The sequence below is a fragment of the Trachemys scripta genome, chromosome 11, assembly GCF_013100865.1.
Source record: "Trachemys scripta elegans isolate TJP31775 chromosome 11, CAS_Tse_1.0, whole genome shotgun sequence".
Lineage (NCBI taxonomy): Eukaryota > Metazoa > Chordata > Testudines > Emydidae > Trachemys > Trachemys scripta.
This window is the reverse complement of record NC_048308.1, coordinates 16207521-16226428: the sequence shown is the minus strand read 5'-3', so window position 1 is coordinate 16226428 and position 18908 is coordinate 16207521. Positions and strand designations below refer to the sequence as shown.

Sequence of the window (18908 nt, the reverse complement as noted above, 5' to 3'; positions counted from 1 at the left end):
AGGAGTAACTTGTTTGCATGAGGATCGGTTCATAATAGGAAAAACAAAACTGCATGAAACCAACACTACAAGACAAGAAGGAAACACAATATTAAAAAAAGAGAGAGGGAGGGAGGGAGAGAATAAAAAGATGTTTTGAAAGATTGTTCAACACTAACCCCCCTAGCCCTCCATATCTGCACCCCACCCCACTGAACCTCAACCCCTGCACCCAGAGCTGCCCTGCACCAGACCCCCTGTCTCCGGACCTCCACCCCTGCACCCAGAAAACAACCCACTGAGCTCCCTGCACTCAAAACCCCACCCTGATGCCCCACTCCCTGCAACAGCCTGAGCCCCCACATCCAGACCCCCACACCACTGACCCCCAACTAACTGCACCCAGATCCCCACCCCACCAAGCCCCACTCCCCCAGCACCCAGAACCCTCCACTGAGACCCCCACACCCAGACCCCTCCGCTTAGCCTCAACCACCTTCACCTGGAAGCCCCTGCAGAGTCCCATTGCCTGTGCACCTGGAACCCCACCAACAAGCCTCTGTGCATCCAGATCCACTACCACCACCTAGACTCCCCCAATGAGCTGCCTGCACCCAGATTATCCCACCCAAATCCTCTCACCCCACACCTGTATCCCCCCACACTGAGATCCTGCCTAGTTTAGCCTGCCTGGCGTGCCTGGCACCGAGGGGCAAGGCCCCACAGTGTCTCTGGGGGCAGACGCAGGCCTTGTGCTGTGTCATGGTCGGGTGCAGCCTCGCCGCCAAGTCCATGTCCTGGGGGTAGGAGGGCTGCAGGGTGATCTCCCACCTTCAGCAAGCCAGTGGCCTGTGCTCCCCACAGTCATGTTGGAGGTGCTGCATTTATTTATTGACAAATAAAACTTGCAGAATTTTAAAATATTGTGTGCAGAATTTTTAATTTTTTTGGCACAGAATGTGCTCAGGAATAGATATTTGTGGTAAGAATTTTAGTTTGCATTGGGCTCGCATGGCAGGCACAATATTAATGTCCTTGGTCTATCTAGAGTTTTGTTTTATAAATGACATACTAAGATCTAAAACTGGCAACATTATTTAACAAAATATTTTACACAATCTGATTGTGCTCTGCTTCGGGGCTGGATTCCAAAAGTTCAGGTATTTGTTGTCTCCACAAGACATGACAAAAATCATATGCATTTTACTAGTGCAACATAGAAAACAAGAGTTAGAGAGGAAAGCTGTGTATCACTGATGAACACCTGAGTGACTAGAGAAGATATTAATCCTAACTAGCAACCAGAAAGATGAATACCACAGGATAGCCAGAGAGAATGGTTAATTGGAAGGCAATTTTAAGAGACTGTCAGAGGGTCAAGCAGCTTGAAATAATTTTATTTTCCTTTTACAGGGCACAACGCCATTGAGGCAACTAATGGTTTATTATCAAGATGTGTATTGAACAAATCCTTCCATGGCCTCTATTCTTTCCTGATATGTTTCTCACAATCTCATGAAGTTTGAAAAGATTTTTAAAATTAATCAATTAGCATGTTAATTTGTCATTTGTTATGCTGTATTTCTCAAAAATGTATTCTCTGTAGGGCTGTATGGCTGTTCAGATAAACCTAGAAATAAACATACAACTCTAGGATAAACCTAGGTATACTGTACATGTTTGTTTTGAAAAAGTTCACCCACACAAATTATCTGAAACATTTCATTTTTATACTAGGTAGTTTAGCTATCTATATCTGACAAGGCAAACAGAAGTGCAGTTAAAATCCTTCAGCAAATATGAGATACTTTTACTCTCTCTGCTCCAACTATTAATGTCCTTAATCTGACGTAAACAGAGGAGAGTTCTGCAATCCACAAATGTAATCAAAGTGTCCATGACTAAAAGTAAGACAAACCATACAGATGGAAAGCTTCACAAAAGGAGATTAATTTAGCTGGCTTGACTTTTGGGGTTAGTCCACCTTTCTTGTATTAGTGATCATCTACCTATATCATATGATTCTTTTCTGTACTCAGAGCATAATCCTTTTGTCTATGTATTTAATGAAGAAGCAGCATTTGTACTTTAAAATAAAAGCTTCTACTCTTTTGTGTTCAAATGACATGTATTTATGCAGTATTTTAGTGTTCCGCTTTGGCATTGAACTATTTAGAGAAAGAGGAAATAACAGCATTACATTTTTTAAAAAGTGTTCCCCAAATAGTTACATACATACACACACTCACCATTGCAAAAAAAACACTGCACCTTCTCATGCTGCCAGTGAATTTGCCCTATTATGTGATCCCATTTTAAAATTAAGTTTTATAAAGCACACTGGCATTTTCTTCTTGTGATCAGAACCGGTATCCAAGTGCTAATGAAAACGGGTAAATGAAATAAATCAAATGAGGGGAAGGAAGTTATAATTTTTAACCGAAAATACTTAATCACTCCTACACTTGCTCAGGTATCACAACTGTACACATTAATCTCAATATACGTAAAACAGACAGACATTTTGATTGAAGAGATAAAATAATATAGATCCCAGCATGGTTAATCTCTCTGCTACATATTATAGATTAAAGAACAGATGTAAATTGTATATATTGTAGTCTCCTTTGTGACTGGACCTTATGCCTGCCTGCAGCTCCACTGACTTCAATGAATTACACTGCACAGAAGGGATCTACCTACATAGGTCAGATTTCAGGATTAATGCCTTAATTTACTGTGACAGCCTAAATGGATATCATATTGCATAGCACACTAGTGAAGGCAGACTGCTGCATTGCTCAACATTAAAAAAAAGTGAATTCAGCATTTTATAATTATTTTTGGAATTATAAATATTTCAGTCTGATGAAATTAAACCTACCTTAAGAGTTCAAAAGCAGCATCAAAATAATATATTAAATAGAACTTTTAAAATAATATTAATAAAAAATTAAATATTGTGGTGATGTGGTCTCAAGGGATACCTATAATAGTCTAGACAAAGTGTTGAAATTACTATTGTTCTTGTTAGTTACTCTAACAGCAGGATTTCATGAACTGTTTGTCCAAAGCTGTCACTGAGACACTGTAGTGGATAAAACAGAAAAATGGTAAACCGCGTGTGTTTACTGTCTTGTAATTACCCAGCATGGAAATAGCTGAATAACCAAAATAGATTCCAAAGATAATATATTACAAAGAAAGCAATGGAAATATCTTTATTTTTGGAGCTGATGGGTACATATTTAGGGCTGTTGATTAATCACAGTTAACTCACACAATTAATTCAAAAAAATTAACTGCGATTAAAAAAATTAATCACACTGTTAAACAATAGAATACCAACTGAAATGTATTAAATATTTTTGGACGTGTTTCTACATTTTCAAATATATTGATTTCTATTACAACACAAAATACAAAGTGTACAGTACTCACTTTATATTATTTTTTATTACAAATATTTGCACTATAAAAATGAAAAAAAACAGTATTTTTCTATTCACCTCATACAAGTACAGTAGTGCAATCTCTTGATCGTGAAAGTGTAACTTACAAATGTAGATTTTTTTTTGTTACATAACTGCACTCAAAAACAAAACAATGTAAAACTTTAGAGCCGACAGGTCCACTCAATCCTACTTCTTGTTCAGCCAATTGCTAAGACAAACAAGTTTGTTTAAATTTACAGGAGATACTGCTGCCCGCGTCTTGTCTACAGTGTCACCTGAAAGTGAGAACAGGCGTTCGTATGGCACTTTTGTAACTGGTGTTGCAAGATATTTGTGTGCCAGATATGCCCAACATTCATATGCCCCTTCATGCTTCAGCCACCATTCCAGAGGACATGCTTCCATGCTGACGAAGCTCATTAAAAAAAATAATGCATCAGTTAAATTTGACTGTACTCCTTTGGGGAGAATTGTATGTCTCCTGTTCTGTTTTACCCACATTCTGCCATATATTTCATGTTATAGCAGTCTCGCATGATGGCCCAGCACATGTCCGTTTTAAGAACACTTTCACAGCAGACTTGATAAAACGCAAAGAAGTCACCAATGTGAGATTTCTAAGGATAGGTACAGCAGTTGACCCAAGGTTTAAGAATCTGAAGTGCCTTCCAAAATCTGAGAGGGATGAGGTGTGGAGCATGCTTTCAGAGGTCTTAAAAGAGCAACACTCCGATGAGGAAACTACAAAACCCGAACCACCAAAAAAGAAAGTCAATCTTCTGCTGGTGGCATCTGACTCAGATGATGAAAATGAACATGCGTCGGTCAGCACTGTTTTGGATCGTTATTGAGCAGAACCCGTCATCAGCATGGACGCATGTCTTCTGGAATGATGGCTGAAGCATGAAGGGACATATGAATCTTTAGCACATCTAGCACGTAAATATCTTGTGATGCACTACAACAGTGCCATGCGAACGCCTGTTCTTACTTTCAGTTGACATTGTAAACAAGATTTGGGCAGCAGTATCTCCTGCAAATTGTAACCAAACTTGTTTGTCTGAGTGATTGACTGAAGTAGGACTCAGTGAACTTATAGGTTCTAAAGTTTTACATTGTTTTATTTTTGAATGCAGTTATTTTTTGTACACAATTCTACATTTGTAAGTTCAACTTTCATGATAAAGAGATTGCACTCCAGTACTTGTATTAGGTGAACTGAAATATACTTTGTTTTTTACAGTGCAAATATTTATCAAAAATAAATATAAAACGAGCCCTTTGTATACTGTGTTGTAATTGAAATCAATATATTTGAAAACGCAGAAAACATCCAAAAATATTTAGATAAGTGGTATTCTATTATTGTTTAACAAGACGATTCGTTGCAAATAATTTTTATCAGGGTGCTGTTCTACATTTGGATGGCTTCTTAATTTCACGACAGCTAGGAAACTGCCTTCTGGAAGGACTAGTATTTCTGGTTAAAAAAATAAAAAGAAAAAAAGAAAAAAAAAAGAAACCAAAACCCTCACATTCAACCTAACCAACTTCTAGTTTGAAATGGCTGGCAACAGGCCTCTTAACATGCAAGAACATGAGATTAAGGGCATGTCTACATGTACTGTGCTGCAGCAGCACAACTGTACCAATTCAGCTGCGCCGCTACAGCACATCTGGTGAAGACATTCTATGCCGGCAGGAGAGCGCTCTCCCGTCAGCCTAATAAAATCACCTCTGTGAACGGCAGAAGCTATGTGGGCTGGAGAACTTCTCAGGGGGCGGTTTACTCATACCCCTGAAACTTAAAATATGCTGACATAAGCTGTAATGTAGACATAGCCTTTGCTATGTAACGTATGTCACTCGGGGTGTGAATAAACCACCCCGTTCTGTACTGCCCTGAGGCTACCTGAGAATTCAGAAGTACCTATGGAGGCACCAGAAGAACAAATTACTTGGCCCTTAAACAAAAGCCTCCCTCCTCCCCCGCCCTTCCTACTGAAGACTGCAGAATTTAGCCCAGACTTTTACATTTAAAAGGGTAATTTAGTGACAATGAAAGCTGAAAGCCCTAAGGAGATTGAAGTCCTTTTCTTGGCCACAGAACAAGTTCACCCTAGTAACACTGTATTTGTACAGCTGCATGTAGCAGTTGTGAAAGCTAGCATAGAATGACTGCTGATAAATATCCAAATATTTTAAATTGGGTCTACAGATGCTAGAACTGTGAAAGGGACAAAACCCAGAAGAAAATGGGCAGAATAACTCCATCCACTTTAGGAATTGCTGAGTTACTTTTTATGGCCTGGGTTATGTAGGTGGCCAGATTAGATGATCGTTGTGGTCTTCCCTGGCTTTAAAAATCTATGGCTGGTATTGAATCAAAATTTAAAGGCGGCTCTTTATGGCAACTGTGCAGTTCCTCCACTACCTTTGCACAAGCCTTTAACTAATATTAGCACTGAAGGCTATACGAGACTCCTGCCCAAGCACGATGCTGTATTTGATACTGCCTTGGTGAGAATCAAATTTGTTAGTAATTTCTTGCACTGTGGATGCACAAACAAGGAAAAGAACAGCTCAAAGCCCATTAGAAACTTAAGACAGTGTCCCTTTTTGCCAGGTACTCAAAGGAACTCCATAGGAAATTCTTTCCTTGCTTCTAGGAAGATGTTATGAGGGGAAAAAAGGAATTATGTGAATAAATCTTCTCTCATCAAGGTGTTTAGAGCCCTGCTTGAGTAAAATAATAAACATCCTAGGTAGGCAATATAAAAACAAGTGGACTATGAAAATTGGTCAAACTGTAAGGATCTTTTAAGGACTAAAATCTTGACTTGTGATTTGTCTTTATTATTTCAGTTTTTTCCTCCAAAAGCAGAGCAACAACAAGTAAATCAGAAAAGTTTAAGTACCAATTTGAGCAGGTACATTTGAGCAGGTAAGATTACATCTTAATCTTTGATTCATGCCTCTAGTAAGAGGCAAGAATAAGTAATCTAGAAATTTATAATGTAAAAGTAAACGCCCAGAAATAATAAAAATGGTACTGTACCACTATTATTCCTGCCAAGCTATACACAATTATCTTCAGCAGTACGACAAAAGAGGCAGTGTGTTACTGAGTAATGGCAGTATGTCTCAAGTGACGGCCTTTACAATTTAACAACCTGGAAAGTGCCTCATTCTCCTAAAAGTGCCTTGTTACCGTATCTTATTTTTAGTTGTGAATTCAATTTCATAACAGGAAAGAAACTGATGCTTACTGAGCATTACTGAGTTACATTAGACAGCATATCAAAGCTGGCCAGAAAGCTTTACTTGGTCCTGAGGGTCAAAATTATTTCACTGTACCTAAGATTTTATGGTCATGTTTAAACAGTCATCATTATAAGCTCGTGAAATTTCCCAGGAAACTACACAATATTACTACACAACTACACAAAACTACACCACATTACCATAGTATCTGAGCACGCGTTCTCTGCAAACCCACAACCACTCACTCCCTCTTTGCCTGCAGCCCAACTCAGACCTTGGTTACACATGAAGATTGTATTGCTTTAACTATACTGGCTTAATTAAAGCGGTACAGCGCCTAGTGTGGACACAGTTATATATTGCTATAAAGGTATCTTGTATCAGCATAGCCATTACCATAGAGAAGGAGAATAAACTACACCAATATAAGGCAACATTATACTGATGCCACTGCATCCGCACTAAGGGTTGTACCATTTTATTTGGGTACAAAAAAAAAAAATCAATCACACGGCTATCTGAAATCGTTATACTGGTACAAAACCCGGGTGTAGACAAGGCCTCAGGCTGCTGAAATTCCTACCTCCCCTCCCCCCAGCTTTGGAAATGGGAAATGGGCAACAGGATAGATTGCTTGATAATTACTTGTTCTGGAGCACCTGGCATTGGCCACTGTCCGAAGATAGGATACTGGGCTAGATGGATCTTTGGTCTGACCCAGTATGGCCGTTCTTATGCTATGCACAGTCTGGCTATGATCCCCTGCTTGGACTGGAAAACCTGATTGTGGGGCTGAAGCAATAACTCACAAACCAACAAGAGCACTCGATACCTGCTTGGGCCCACCGGCACCAGAGGCAGACAGGGAACTGGGGATAGCAATCTCTGGCTGGTGGATCAAGTGCAAGCAGCATTTAGTGCAGGCCTGCTGAAAGAGTAAAGCCCTATGTGGATACACAGGTCCCAGAGACATACTGTTGCCACTGAACTATATGCCTTAAATACACTGATGTCAACAAAAATGCCAGTCCAACAAAAATAAAATTAGTAAGAGAACTTTTCAAATGACATTTTATTCAAACTATGTCACATTTAAACTAAAGACTATCTATTCTAACAAACAGGATTGCGCAGTATGTGCTTTCCTTGTCAAATCACAGGAACTACTGGATATAACAGGGAAGGAGATTCTTATACCTTGGTTGATGCTGAGGCTGTGGTGTAATTAAAGTTATTAAAATGTCTGCTTTATTGCTTATTTGGCTAGGTATTGGCTGCACCATTAAAATCTGTTAAAGGGCAGACAAAATGCAGAAGGACAGATTTGCACAAAACCAAGTAATCAAACTTTTTGAGATTGGGACAAAATGTTAATGTACTGCCTCCTCTCCCAAACGTGTCCATATATACTGTGAAGATGTGTTAAATTGGCATGAGGGATTAAACGGTTTCAAATCCAACAATATGGCTTTCAAGACCCACATTCCAGTTCTGCTATTATACTTCAGACCTTGCCTGCATCACTGCACTCGAACTAGTCCATTCCCTATTCACAAGCCTCTTTCAGCCAAGTCTGACAACCCTGTTATGTAGTGTGAAGCCTGTGTAACAGCTAATTTTCCACTCCACTAGAAGGAGACCACTAGCTCACATCTTTTTATGACGCAGGTTCAATTTTTACTTTTGGGTTTCCCAAATGAAAAGCAATTAATCAGTTTTGCCATCTTATTTCTGAAGAGCTCATAACATGTAGTGCTTTCAGCTAAAAGGTATCAGTATTATTGTGTCTTTACACAATAAAATAGAGTTGGAATTCTAAACAGTTTTCACACCTACCTGCTACGTTGAGCTTTTCAACTGCTCCTAAGCTGGGAGCAGCAGTGGTGGTACTGTTGGTAGAGTTTGCTCCTGTGCCGTTAATTACAAGGTTCTCCACCTTGGACTCTAGCTTGCCAATACGCTCCAAGATATTATCCAGTAAGACTGCAAGAGTTTTCTTTAGATCTATAACAAATGAAAAACAAACCATGTAACATCACACTGGATACCACATCAACACATCAGACATTCATCACTGACACCTCATATCCATCAAATAAAAAAAAGAGAAGCTAATGCAAATACTACTCTGCAGCCCAGCCATGATCAGATACCATTTCACCATTACAGGTCCCCCCTCAGCCACAGCAACTGTCTTAAAATTGTTGGAGAAATCAGATTGTATTTAGAAATCTTTGTTGTGGAGCTCCTCCCATCATATAAATATATTAGGGTTGTCGATTAATCACAGTTAATTCACGCAATTAACTCAAAAAAATTAATTGCAATTAATCACAGTTTTAATCGCACTGTTAAACAGAATAACAATTTATTAAATATTTTTCAATGTTTTTTCTACATTTTCAAATATATTAATTTCAATTAAAACAAAGAATACAAGCTGTACTGTGCTCACTATTATTTTTGATTATAAATATTTTCACTGTAAAAATGATAAAATAGTATTTTTCAATTCACCTCATACAAGTACTGTAGTGCAATCTCTTTATCGTGAAAGTGCAACTTACAAATGTAGAATTTTTTTGTTACATAACTGCACTCAAAAACAAAACAATGTAAAACTTTAGAGCCTACAAGTCCACTCAGTCCTACTTCTTGTTCAGCCAATCACTAAAACAAACAAATTTGTCTACATTTATGGGAGATAATGCTGCCCGCTTCTTATTTACAATGTCACTTGAAAGTGAGAACAGATGTTCACATGGCACTTTTATAGCTCGTATTGCAAAATATTTATGTACCAGATATTCTAAACATTCATATGCTCCTTCATGCTTCGGCCACCATCCAGAGGACATGCTTCCATGCCGATGCCGCTCGTTAAAAAAATAATGCATTAGTTAAATTTATAACTGAACTCCTTGGGGGAGAATTGTGTGTCTCTTGCTCTGTTTTACCCACATTCTGCCATATATTTCATGTTATAGCAGTCTCTGATGATGACTCAGCACATGTTGTTCGTTTTAAGAACACTTTCACTGCAGATGTGACAAAACACAAAGACGGTACCAGTGTTAAATTTCTACAGATAGATACAACACTTGACCGAAAGTTTAAGAATCTGAAGTGCCTTCCAAAATCGGAGATGGGGCTCATGCTTTCAGAAATCTTAAGAGAGCAACACTCCGATGCGGAAACTACAAAATCCAAACCACCAAAAAAGAAAATCAACCTTCTGCCAGTGGCATCTGATTCAGATGATGAAAATGAACGTGTCAGTCCACACTGCTTTGGATCATCATCAAGCAGAACCCATCATCAACATGGACGCATGTCCTCTCGAGTAATGGCTGAAGCATGAAGGGACATATGAATCTTTAGCGCATCTGGCACATAAATAGTTTGTGACGCTGGCTACAATAGTGCCATGCAAATGTCTCTTCTCACTTTCAGATGGCATTATAAACAAGAAGCAGGAAGCATTATCTTCTGCAAATGTAAACAAACTTGTTTGTCTGAGTGATTGGCTGACCAAGAAGTAGGACTGAGTGGACTCATAGCTCTAAAGTTTTACATAGTTTTATTTTTGAATGCCGGTTTCTTTTGTACATAATTCTGCATTTGTAAGTTCAACTTTCATTATAAAGAGATTGCACTCCAGTACTTATATTAGGTGAATTGAAATATACTTTTTTTTGTTTTTATAGTGCAAATATTTATCGAAAATAAATAAATATAAAATGAGCCCTTTGTATACTGTGTTGTAATTAAAATAAATATATTTGAAAATGTAGAAAACAACCAAAAATATTTAAGTAAATGGTATTCTATTATTAACAGCATGATTAATTGCAATAATTTTTTTAAACACTTGACAGTCCTGGAATATTTACATATAAAACTAGTTGATAGCTCAGATACTATTTATGATCGTCATGGATGAGATTTAAATTAATCAAGACATAAAAACTAGACTGGAATTAATATTAGCACTCAGGAAAATTTCATTCATGAACAATCACCCTATGTAAGAACTATTTTTCTATTTTGTCCAAATTAAGATATAAGCTCCTCTGGTCACAGAACTGATCCATGTAACTATTTTGTGAAGCACATTGTAAGAAACAGATCACAAACTGGAATTTCTATAATTTACATAACTGGAAAGCTATGTGTATGTCTTTATAATTAAGATAAAACTGTATCCATATACATTAACACATGCTGTATCTGTGTGTGCATATACACTTGTATTATACATCTGCTTATATAGTGATATATGCAGGTAATTTACACACACACACACACACACACACACACACACACACACTTTTCTATTCAGATATTATCGTAATAGGGTGGGCAATATACACGCTTGTAACGAGTTATCCTGAGTATGCCAATGAACTTGTGAGTTCTTGTTTTAAAACCAGTCAAAATTAACAATCCTGACTGCAGCACAAATTAAACTGTTAAAAGTGATAAATGATTCCTCGTTTGCAACACTGGCTACAGAAACTCTGCAAGCAGCAGCTAGAACTTAGCATTCAGTGCTTATTTTGACATGTAAATCACCAGGATCAAGTTATTTTACACTTTTTATTTGTAAGCAAGGAAACTATTCCTCTTGATTGAGCAGCATAGTACCCAAATCCTTATGTTACACTCAAATGCTCCAATAATGAGATTTAGCTTCACATTTGTGTACCATGAAATGAACAGTCTATGGGATGTTCCAGTGAATGAAAAATATCCCATCCCTATAAACAGGGCTCAGTTCTCATTCAGACTGAGCAAAGCCAGCAATCAACTTTCACACTGTTACATCATTAGGGCCCTACCAAATTCACGGTCCATTTTGGTCAATTTCTCATACATAGGATTTTAAAAACCATTCATTTCATGATTTCAGCTATTTAAATGTGTCGTTTCACAGTGTTGTAATTGTAGGGGTCCTGATACAAAAAGGAGAGTGTGTGTGGGGGGGGGTGGGAAGAGAGTCGCAAGGTTATTGTAGAGGGGGTTGCGGTACTGCTATCCTTACTTCTGCGCTGCTGCTGGTGGCTGGGCAGCTGGAAAGTGGCAGCTGCTGGCTGGGATCCCAGCTCTCAAGGAAAAGCTACTGCCAGCAGCAATGCAGAAGTAAGGATGGCCTGGTAAGGTACTGCCATCCTTACCTTCTGCGCTATTGCCTGCAGAGCTGGGCCTTCAGTCAGCAGCCCCTGCCACTCTCCAGATGCCCAGCTCTGAAGGCAGCAGCACGGAAGCAATGGTGACCTGGTATGGTATTGCCACCTTTACTTCTGCACTGCTGCTGGGGGGCAGCCACAGAGCAGCAGCTGTTAGCCAGGCACCCAGCTCTGAAGGCAGCACAGAAGTAAGTGGGGCTATACTGTGACCCAGCCCTAAAATAACCTTGCAACTCCCTTTTGGATCAGGATCCCCAGTTTGAGAAATGCTGGTCTCCCCCATGAAATCTGTATAGTATAGGGTAAAAGCACACAAAAGACCAGACTTCCTGGGGCGATACCAGATTTCACGGTCTGGGACGCATTTTTCATGGCTGTGAATTTGGTAGGGCCCTATACATTCGGCTTCTTCCTGATCATGCAAATTCTGACTTTTATACCCTACACCAATAATGCTATATACCATATCACCAGAGCCACCCCACGCAAGTAGAGTGGGGAAAAAAATTCTCTATATATCTGCATATTGTGCAAAACAACATAGGAAGAATATGAGGAAGTTGATTAATTAATAACAAATAAAAAGTATACAATTCAGAATTCAGAAAATGTTACAGAAAAGTTGACAGATTGTCTTTACCTCATGACAATGTGGGAAAGGGGACAAAAGGACATAACTATACAAGAATTACAGTGCGGGCCTAAACTGTGAATGTACTGGAGTTTGCCTATTTATGGCACTATCTCAAGAATTTACATTATTCAATAGATGCTACCATTACGCTGTTAATCATGCAAAAATAGGTTTAAAATGTGTAATTATCTTCTTTTCATAACTTTAAAATCAAATGGTTTTCTGATCTGTAATTTGACATGTGGTAGAATTTTCAATTATAATTCATAAGCAAAGATTCACTTGCTTTACACTGGGTTTAGTTTTGTCATATGGTTTTTAGTGTTTCTAATTAGTTTTTAATCAGCAGTCAAATATTTATGCAAACAAGAGAAAGTTTCTGTGGAAAGGCTGTTAAGTTTAAAGTTAAGGAAAGCTACCCGAAAAGAAAATGAATTGCACCTATTTTAAGGATGCTCCAACAACGTACATCTTCTTTCATTGATACTGTTTTCTTTGCCTTCCAAAGACCATAACAAGTGAAAGCACAGAGAGTACTAAATAAAAAAAAAAAAATTCTATCCATATCTATATCTAGAGAGAGAAAGAGCGCGCGCGCTCGCTCATATTTTGAAATATGTGTCAATATATATATATATACATAACATATTGTAAAGCATTTTTATATAAATGTTAATAACTGAAAACTTTAAAAAACAGTCACATTGGAGCAGAGTGACAGAAAAAGATTAAATAGTTATCAACGTGATTTTAAGGTCCAATTTCTTGCAGCCTGTCTGGAAAGGCTGTTTCTCTCAATCTTTTTGAGCTGGTGACCCCCTTTGGGCTTAAAACAAAACAAAACATGAAACCCTCCCCACACTAGAAAAAACTTTCAACCCCGTACCTTCAGCTTTGGCCACAGGACTTCAGCATCCTTGCGAGGCACATGGCTGAAACACATACATTCACTTCCCAGGGCACCCTGTAGCATGGGGGCCCAAGTAGTTGCCCTGCTTCCTAACCCCAATGCCGTCCATGCTTGCAACCCCCTAAACCCATCCCACGACCCCCAGGTTGAGAAACACTGCTGTATAGGATGGGAGCTCCATTTACAAGTTATGTAACATAAAAGATCTTAAAGGTGTCAGTTGTCCAGAGTAGCAATGCATTTTTGGCACTGATATAGCAAGCTCTGGATTTTGGACCAATGCAATTTTTGATTGCCATTAAGCACTTGCTCTAGATAGAGGGTGTGACAAACTGACAATATCCTGCAATATCCAGAACAAACCTTATGGAATTAAGTTAAACTTTACTGAGTCAACTTGAACATTACTGAATTAGAATTAGTACCTTTGGGGTCAATTGTATTAAAAATGCAGTTGTTCTATGTATTATTATAGAATCACATGTAACTTCTAGGAGCAGAGGGACGCTAATGTAATTCCTTCCATTATTAGCCATTTGAAGACACCTCCTGGAGAGGTTTGTATATACTAGTTCAAACTGAATTCTCCAAGGAACCAACAGATAAAGGATTTTAGGGTAAATAGCCTGGTTTTAAATAGACTCCAGGCCTTCTTCCTGATTGTGCAAATGGACAGGTCCATAGAGAGCTCCAATCCTTAGGGAAGACTCTGTGCTTGATCTGAGCTGAAGCTGTAACGAACTTGAAACCATGAGGAAACCCCTTGGATAGGATTTTGAAGGACTGCTCCTGTCAGAGCTCATGTTAGAGTTGGGGTGATCTCTAGTAAGCTTATTAGCATGCATGGGAGGGGGAGGGAATGGGGGTTAATTGTTTTTAAATGTGTTTTCTCTATAGTGATTTTAAATTGACTTGCATACGAAGTGCTGTGTGGTACCTTATAATGGTGGGCAATTACTCTGTTACTAGTCTCTGAAGAGAAACTAAGCAGGCCTGCTTAGGCAGAGTCTCTGGCTTGGATGTCACAGTATAGTTAGGGGTCCGTGCAACTTGGAATACTCTGGTCAGAAAGATATTTCCACTCAAGAGAAGAGAAAGCCAGAGGAGAATGAAGCCTAGAGCAGGTGCCCTTGCTGGTCCACAGAAGAGGAACAGAGGTGCAGTTGCCCTGAACTGTGACAGAGGGCTAGGGATGATTGCTGATATTAAAACATTTAAGTGTTTTGGAACCATCGTGTTGAGCACATTGTTAGCCTCTGTAAATGCATGTTCTTATTACTGTTGCCCTCAGGTTCCCTGCCTTCCCATTAATCTCTCTGAAATTTCTAAAGCTAGAAAACAGTTCATATAATGTGCCACCTAAAATTTTGAAACCCCAGCTTTTAAACAGCATAAAGAATTAACCTTTAAACCTAACTGTTCCCATGATATTGGCTGTTAAAGTCATGCCTGATGATAAAGCAGAGGGGGTGAAATTATGGAAGCAAGATGGTAATCAGAAACACCTTATTTTAAAACATATCACTCATGGGAATTTACTGAAATTCTGTTCCCCTATAATTTTGTTAAGGAATATTTCATATGTAAAGCTTCTTGATAATTAAGTGGAAGATTGAGCATCAGTCTAGCATCCTCTCCCACTAAAGTCAGGGTCTTAGTATTAAGCCATTGGTGACAACATAAACTAATTAGATTTCCATATTCAAAAGGAATGACAGTGACCCAAAAAAAAGTTAGCTAGAGAAAATACTGATGGCTCCTAGGGAAGGCCGAGACAATGCTACCATGGTAGGTCTTTAATGACAGAGCCTTGAAAAACAACTGGATTGACATTCAAATAGACTCCACCCTACAGGGCTAGGCAGCAATAATGGGGAACCAAATGTGTTTACCTGGCCCATACCTCAATAGTTCAGGTCTCACTGAGCCACAGAAGAACGTTCAAATTACCTAAAAGGCAGCAGATGCCAGTCACTTAAAAGATCCATTCAGAAGAGGGCTCTAAGATATATTAGCAGAGTTTAAAATGATCTGTGTGGCTAAGTGGCAAACCAAGTATAAAGCATTTTAAAATTTTATTCATAACTTGTTCCAAACTAGGAACGGACCAATTTAAAAATGGTTATGCCTGATCCATCCTGGCCAGGCAAACAACATTTAAACAGAGTTACAATGAATATGTTAAACAGTTACACAAATGTAATTTAAAGGCAGGGCTCCAGAGGGCATTGCCACTAATATCAGATCGAAGGGAAAAAGGAGAGCAAGGAACCTGCACAAAAGTACAATGCCGAAGGAGTAAAACTAGAGATAAGGTAGGTGAATTCAAGATTAAAAAACAATGTTGCCTGCAGTACGGTGGTGTACAAAGTACAGTGAGAAGAGTAACAAAAAGAAAAAGGGCCTTCTACAGTGCTGCCAACTGCACTAATTGGAGCAGACTGCAGAGAAGGGAAACAGGCAAGCACCTGAAAGTTATCACTTGGGTGCAAATTAAAAAGTAGAAGGGGAAGCTAAGAATGTGTGCCTATCTGATGTGATGAAAACAAGAAATTTGCCCATCCACCCACCCCCATTTATACTATTCTAATGTTTAAAAAGAAAAGTACATAACAAACCAAAGTTAAAAGATGCCCATGTCTAGAACACCGGGTATAAAATAGAGGAAATATGTAAAATCGGTTAAAAAAAATGTTGTTGTGTGAAAATTAAAATTTACTGGCTATTTTCACAAGGAGACAAAACAAACGGAAGCATCAGGAGAGTTGTGATTGTTTAATGGCTATTAAAGGCTGAGGCTTCAGATACATGGTAACAGTTTGGGGAGGCTTTCATTGAATAGTGGATCAACATCTTCTGACTACTGTGATAAATACTGACCATTAACAAGGATTTGGCCTTTAAATAAAATAGTTATGTATATTAAAAGTTTGAGACTTAATTCGATGCACTGCCCAATGGACACCCAACTCAAGTATGGCATTATTCTTAATCATTCTTCTTTAAACAGAGCACTAGTCATACTGTCATTGAAAATACTTTATTGCAAACATCTTAATCCTTCATCTTCAAAATCCCCAGTTTGCACATAAAATGTGTGAAGCTGCAAAGTATATATATATATTTTAATTATTGTTACTTTGCACTTACATAGCACCTGTTTAACTAAAGATCTCACTCTCTTTTCTTAAACAAAAACAGTAAGTTTGTTTCCTGTGAAGTAGGTTAGGATTAGAGCGGAAGTGGGCAAACTACGGCCTGCAGGCCGGATCTGTGAGCCCTGCACCGCGCTCAGAAGTGGCCGGCACCACGTCCCTGCGGCCCGTGGGCGGGGGGGGGCAGAGGGCTCCGTGCATTGCCCTTGCCTCCAGACACCATCCCCCACAGCTCCCATTGGCCGGGAACGGGGAACTGTGGCCAACAGGAGCTTCGGGGGAGGTACCTGGAGGCACGGCAAGGGCAGCGCACGCGTAGCCCTCCGCCCCACCTCCCCCAGGGGCCGCAGCACTTCCTGGAGCGGTGCGGGGCCAGGGACAGGGCAGGCATGCAGGGAGCCTGCCCTGGCCCCAGTGCACACCGCTGCCACCCCGGAGCCACTTTAGGTAAGCGGCGCTGGGCCGGAGTCCAAACCCCTCCTGAACCCTAACTCCCTGCCCCTCGTACACCCTGCACCACTCCTGCACCCCAACCCCCTGCCCTGAGCTCCCTGCTGCACCCCTGTGCACCCCAACCCCCTGCCCTGAGCCCCCTCGTACATCCCGCACCCCTTCTCTGCCCCAATCCCTTGCCCTGAGCCCCTTCCTGCCCACCTCACCACCTCCCACAACCTGCACTCCCTCCCGCATCCCAACCCCTGGCCCTGCATACAATTTCCCCACCCAGATGTGGCCCTCGGCTCAAAAAGTTTGCCCACCCCTGGATTAGAGACAGATCATTTGTCACATCACTGAGCTATAGCTGTCTCTGCTACAGTACCTGACCTCTGTGATCGTGTACCAGATAATTCCACATCAGTATGTACAACAGGAAATGAATCACAGGCAAGTGAAATTGCAGGGGAAATTTAGCTAATGACATTCTGTGTACTTGAATTTTGGCTAGAGCACATTAATGCAACCCTAATTTTACAAAAAATGCTATGAAACCTCTGATGACAGGTGACACTTTATGTTTTGCTGATCAGCTGAGGCTACAGCACCCTTACTTAATGATGGAACATTGGCTAAGTACTGATTTAAAGGGAAGAGCACCACCTACTGAATAATCACCACCATTCTTTGCAGAAATCTGGGCTTTCTTTGTGGGCGGTCTTCCATACAATCTAACCCAACTCTGCTTAGCTTGTGATATTTAATGGGATCACAATACAAGTTGGTATGTCTGCAGGCTGTCAGACACAAATAAAAATAATCACAGAACAAGGGCTAGTTGTTATCTAAGCCACATAGCAATATAATAGTCAGCTGCCTAGGGGATGGTGACCTCAACCTCATGAGCAAACACATTCACAGAAACACCAGAATCTTCTCAGAGGAAACAAAGCAGTAATAGAAACGGCATGCCCTTCCAGCATCTCTGGCATCTGCTGTAAAGAGGTGCTTTCAGCCCACACTGAAGTGAAAGAGGATACCCAAAAAGAAAATGAACGGCTCCTAACTACGTGAGCGTGCAGCCCTAATCTAGGGCATCGTAACTTCCTTGTACAGGTCTAGAAGAAACACCAGTAAGATTTCTCTTTGATAAAATGTTGAAGAGGAAATAATCTCAATGACTAATTAGCAATTAACTTGAGATAGCCTAAAAGGAAGACTACTCTCCATCACAATAGGTGACAAAGAAAGCAAGCTGAAAACACCTAGGAACACACAGTTATATCAGATTTAAAGTGACAGCATCAACCTGAAGTTTAGCCTTTCCTCCCCCCCTCACCTTTTTTTTTTTTTTTAAAGCAAGAGTTTGATAATATGCCCATGTGGGAGCCCTTGCCAATATCTGTGGGTTTTACACATTTTCCCTACTTAAAAAAAAATAATCTTTATTTCTTCTCAGTTTCTGTTTAAAGACCCACACAAACATGGGACAAAGGAAACAGTGAAACTTACTATATATAAGTGCTGTCAATAGTAGGTAAAAGATTCAGAGAAATGGATGATTAAACTTGGGACTAAATACCTGATTTTACTTTTTAAAACTGTTTTAGGAAATGTAATTTTATTAAGATTCAGCAAAAATCAGAACTGAAATGGAAAAGATCAGAGAAAACACACACAAGCAATTGTCAAGTTTTAGATTATTTTTTATTCAGCGTCTCTTGAATCACTTCACACATCTAAACTGAGAAATCACTTCACACATCTGAACTGACAGATCAAGTTTCTCAGTAAATGGCAATGACAGATTTTAAACAGAGATAACAATATATAGATAATCACAGTCACAGCAGACGTAAATACTGTGAACTGTAGTAAAAATCAGCA

The 18908-nt window shown here is 39.5% G+C and overlaps 1 protein-coding gene across 3 annotated transcripts in view; it reads right to left on the bottom strand.

Moving 5' to 3' along the window:
* MGAT5 (alpha-1,6-mannosylglycoprotein 6-beta-N-acetylglucosaminyltransferase) overlaps positions 1 to 18908 on the bottom strand; it is a 242963-nt gene that overhangs the window by 133904 nt on the left and 90151 nt on the right. For all 3 annotated transcript variants that reach the window (XM_034785257.1, XM_034785258.1, XM_034785259.1), the window contains exon 3: positions 8535 to 8702. In XM_034785257.1, the coding sequence (XP_034641148.1) occupies positions 8535 to 8702 (168 nt within the window). The remainder of the gene's footprint in view (positions 1 to 8534; positions 8703 to 18908) is intronic.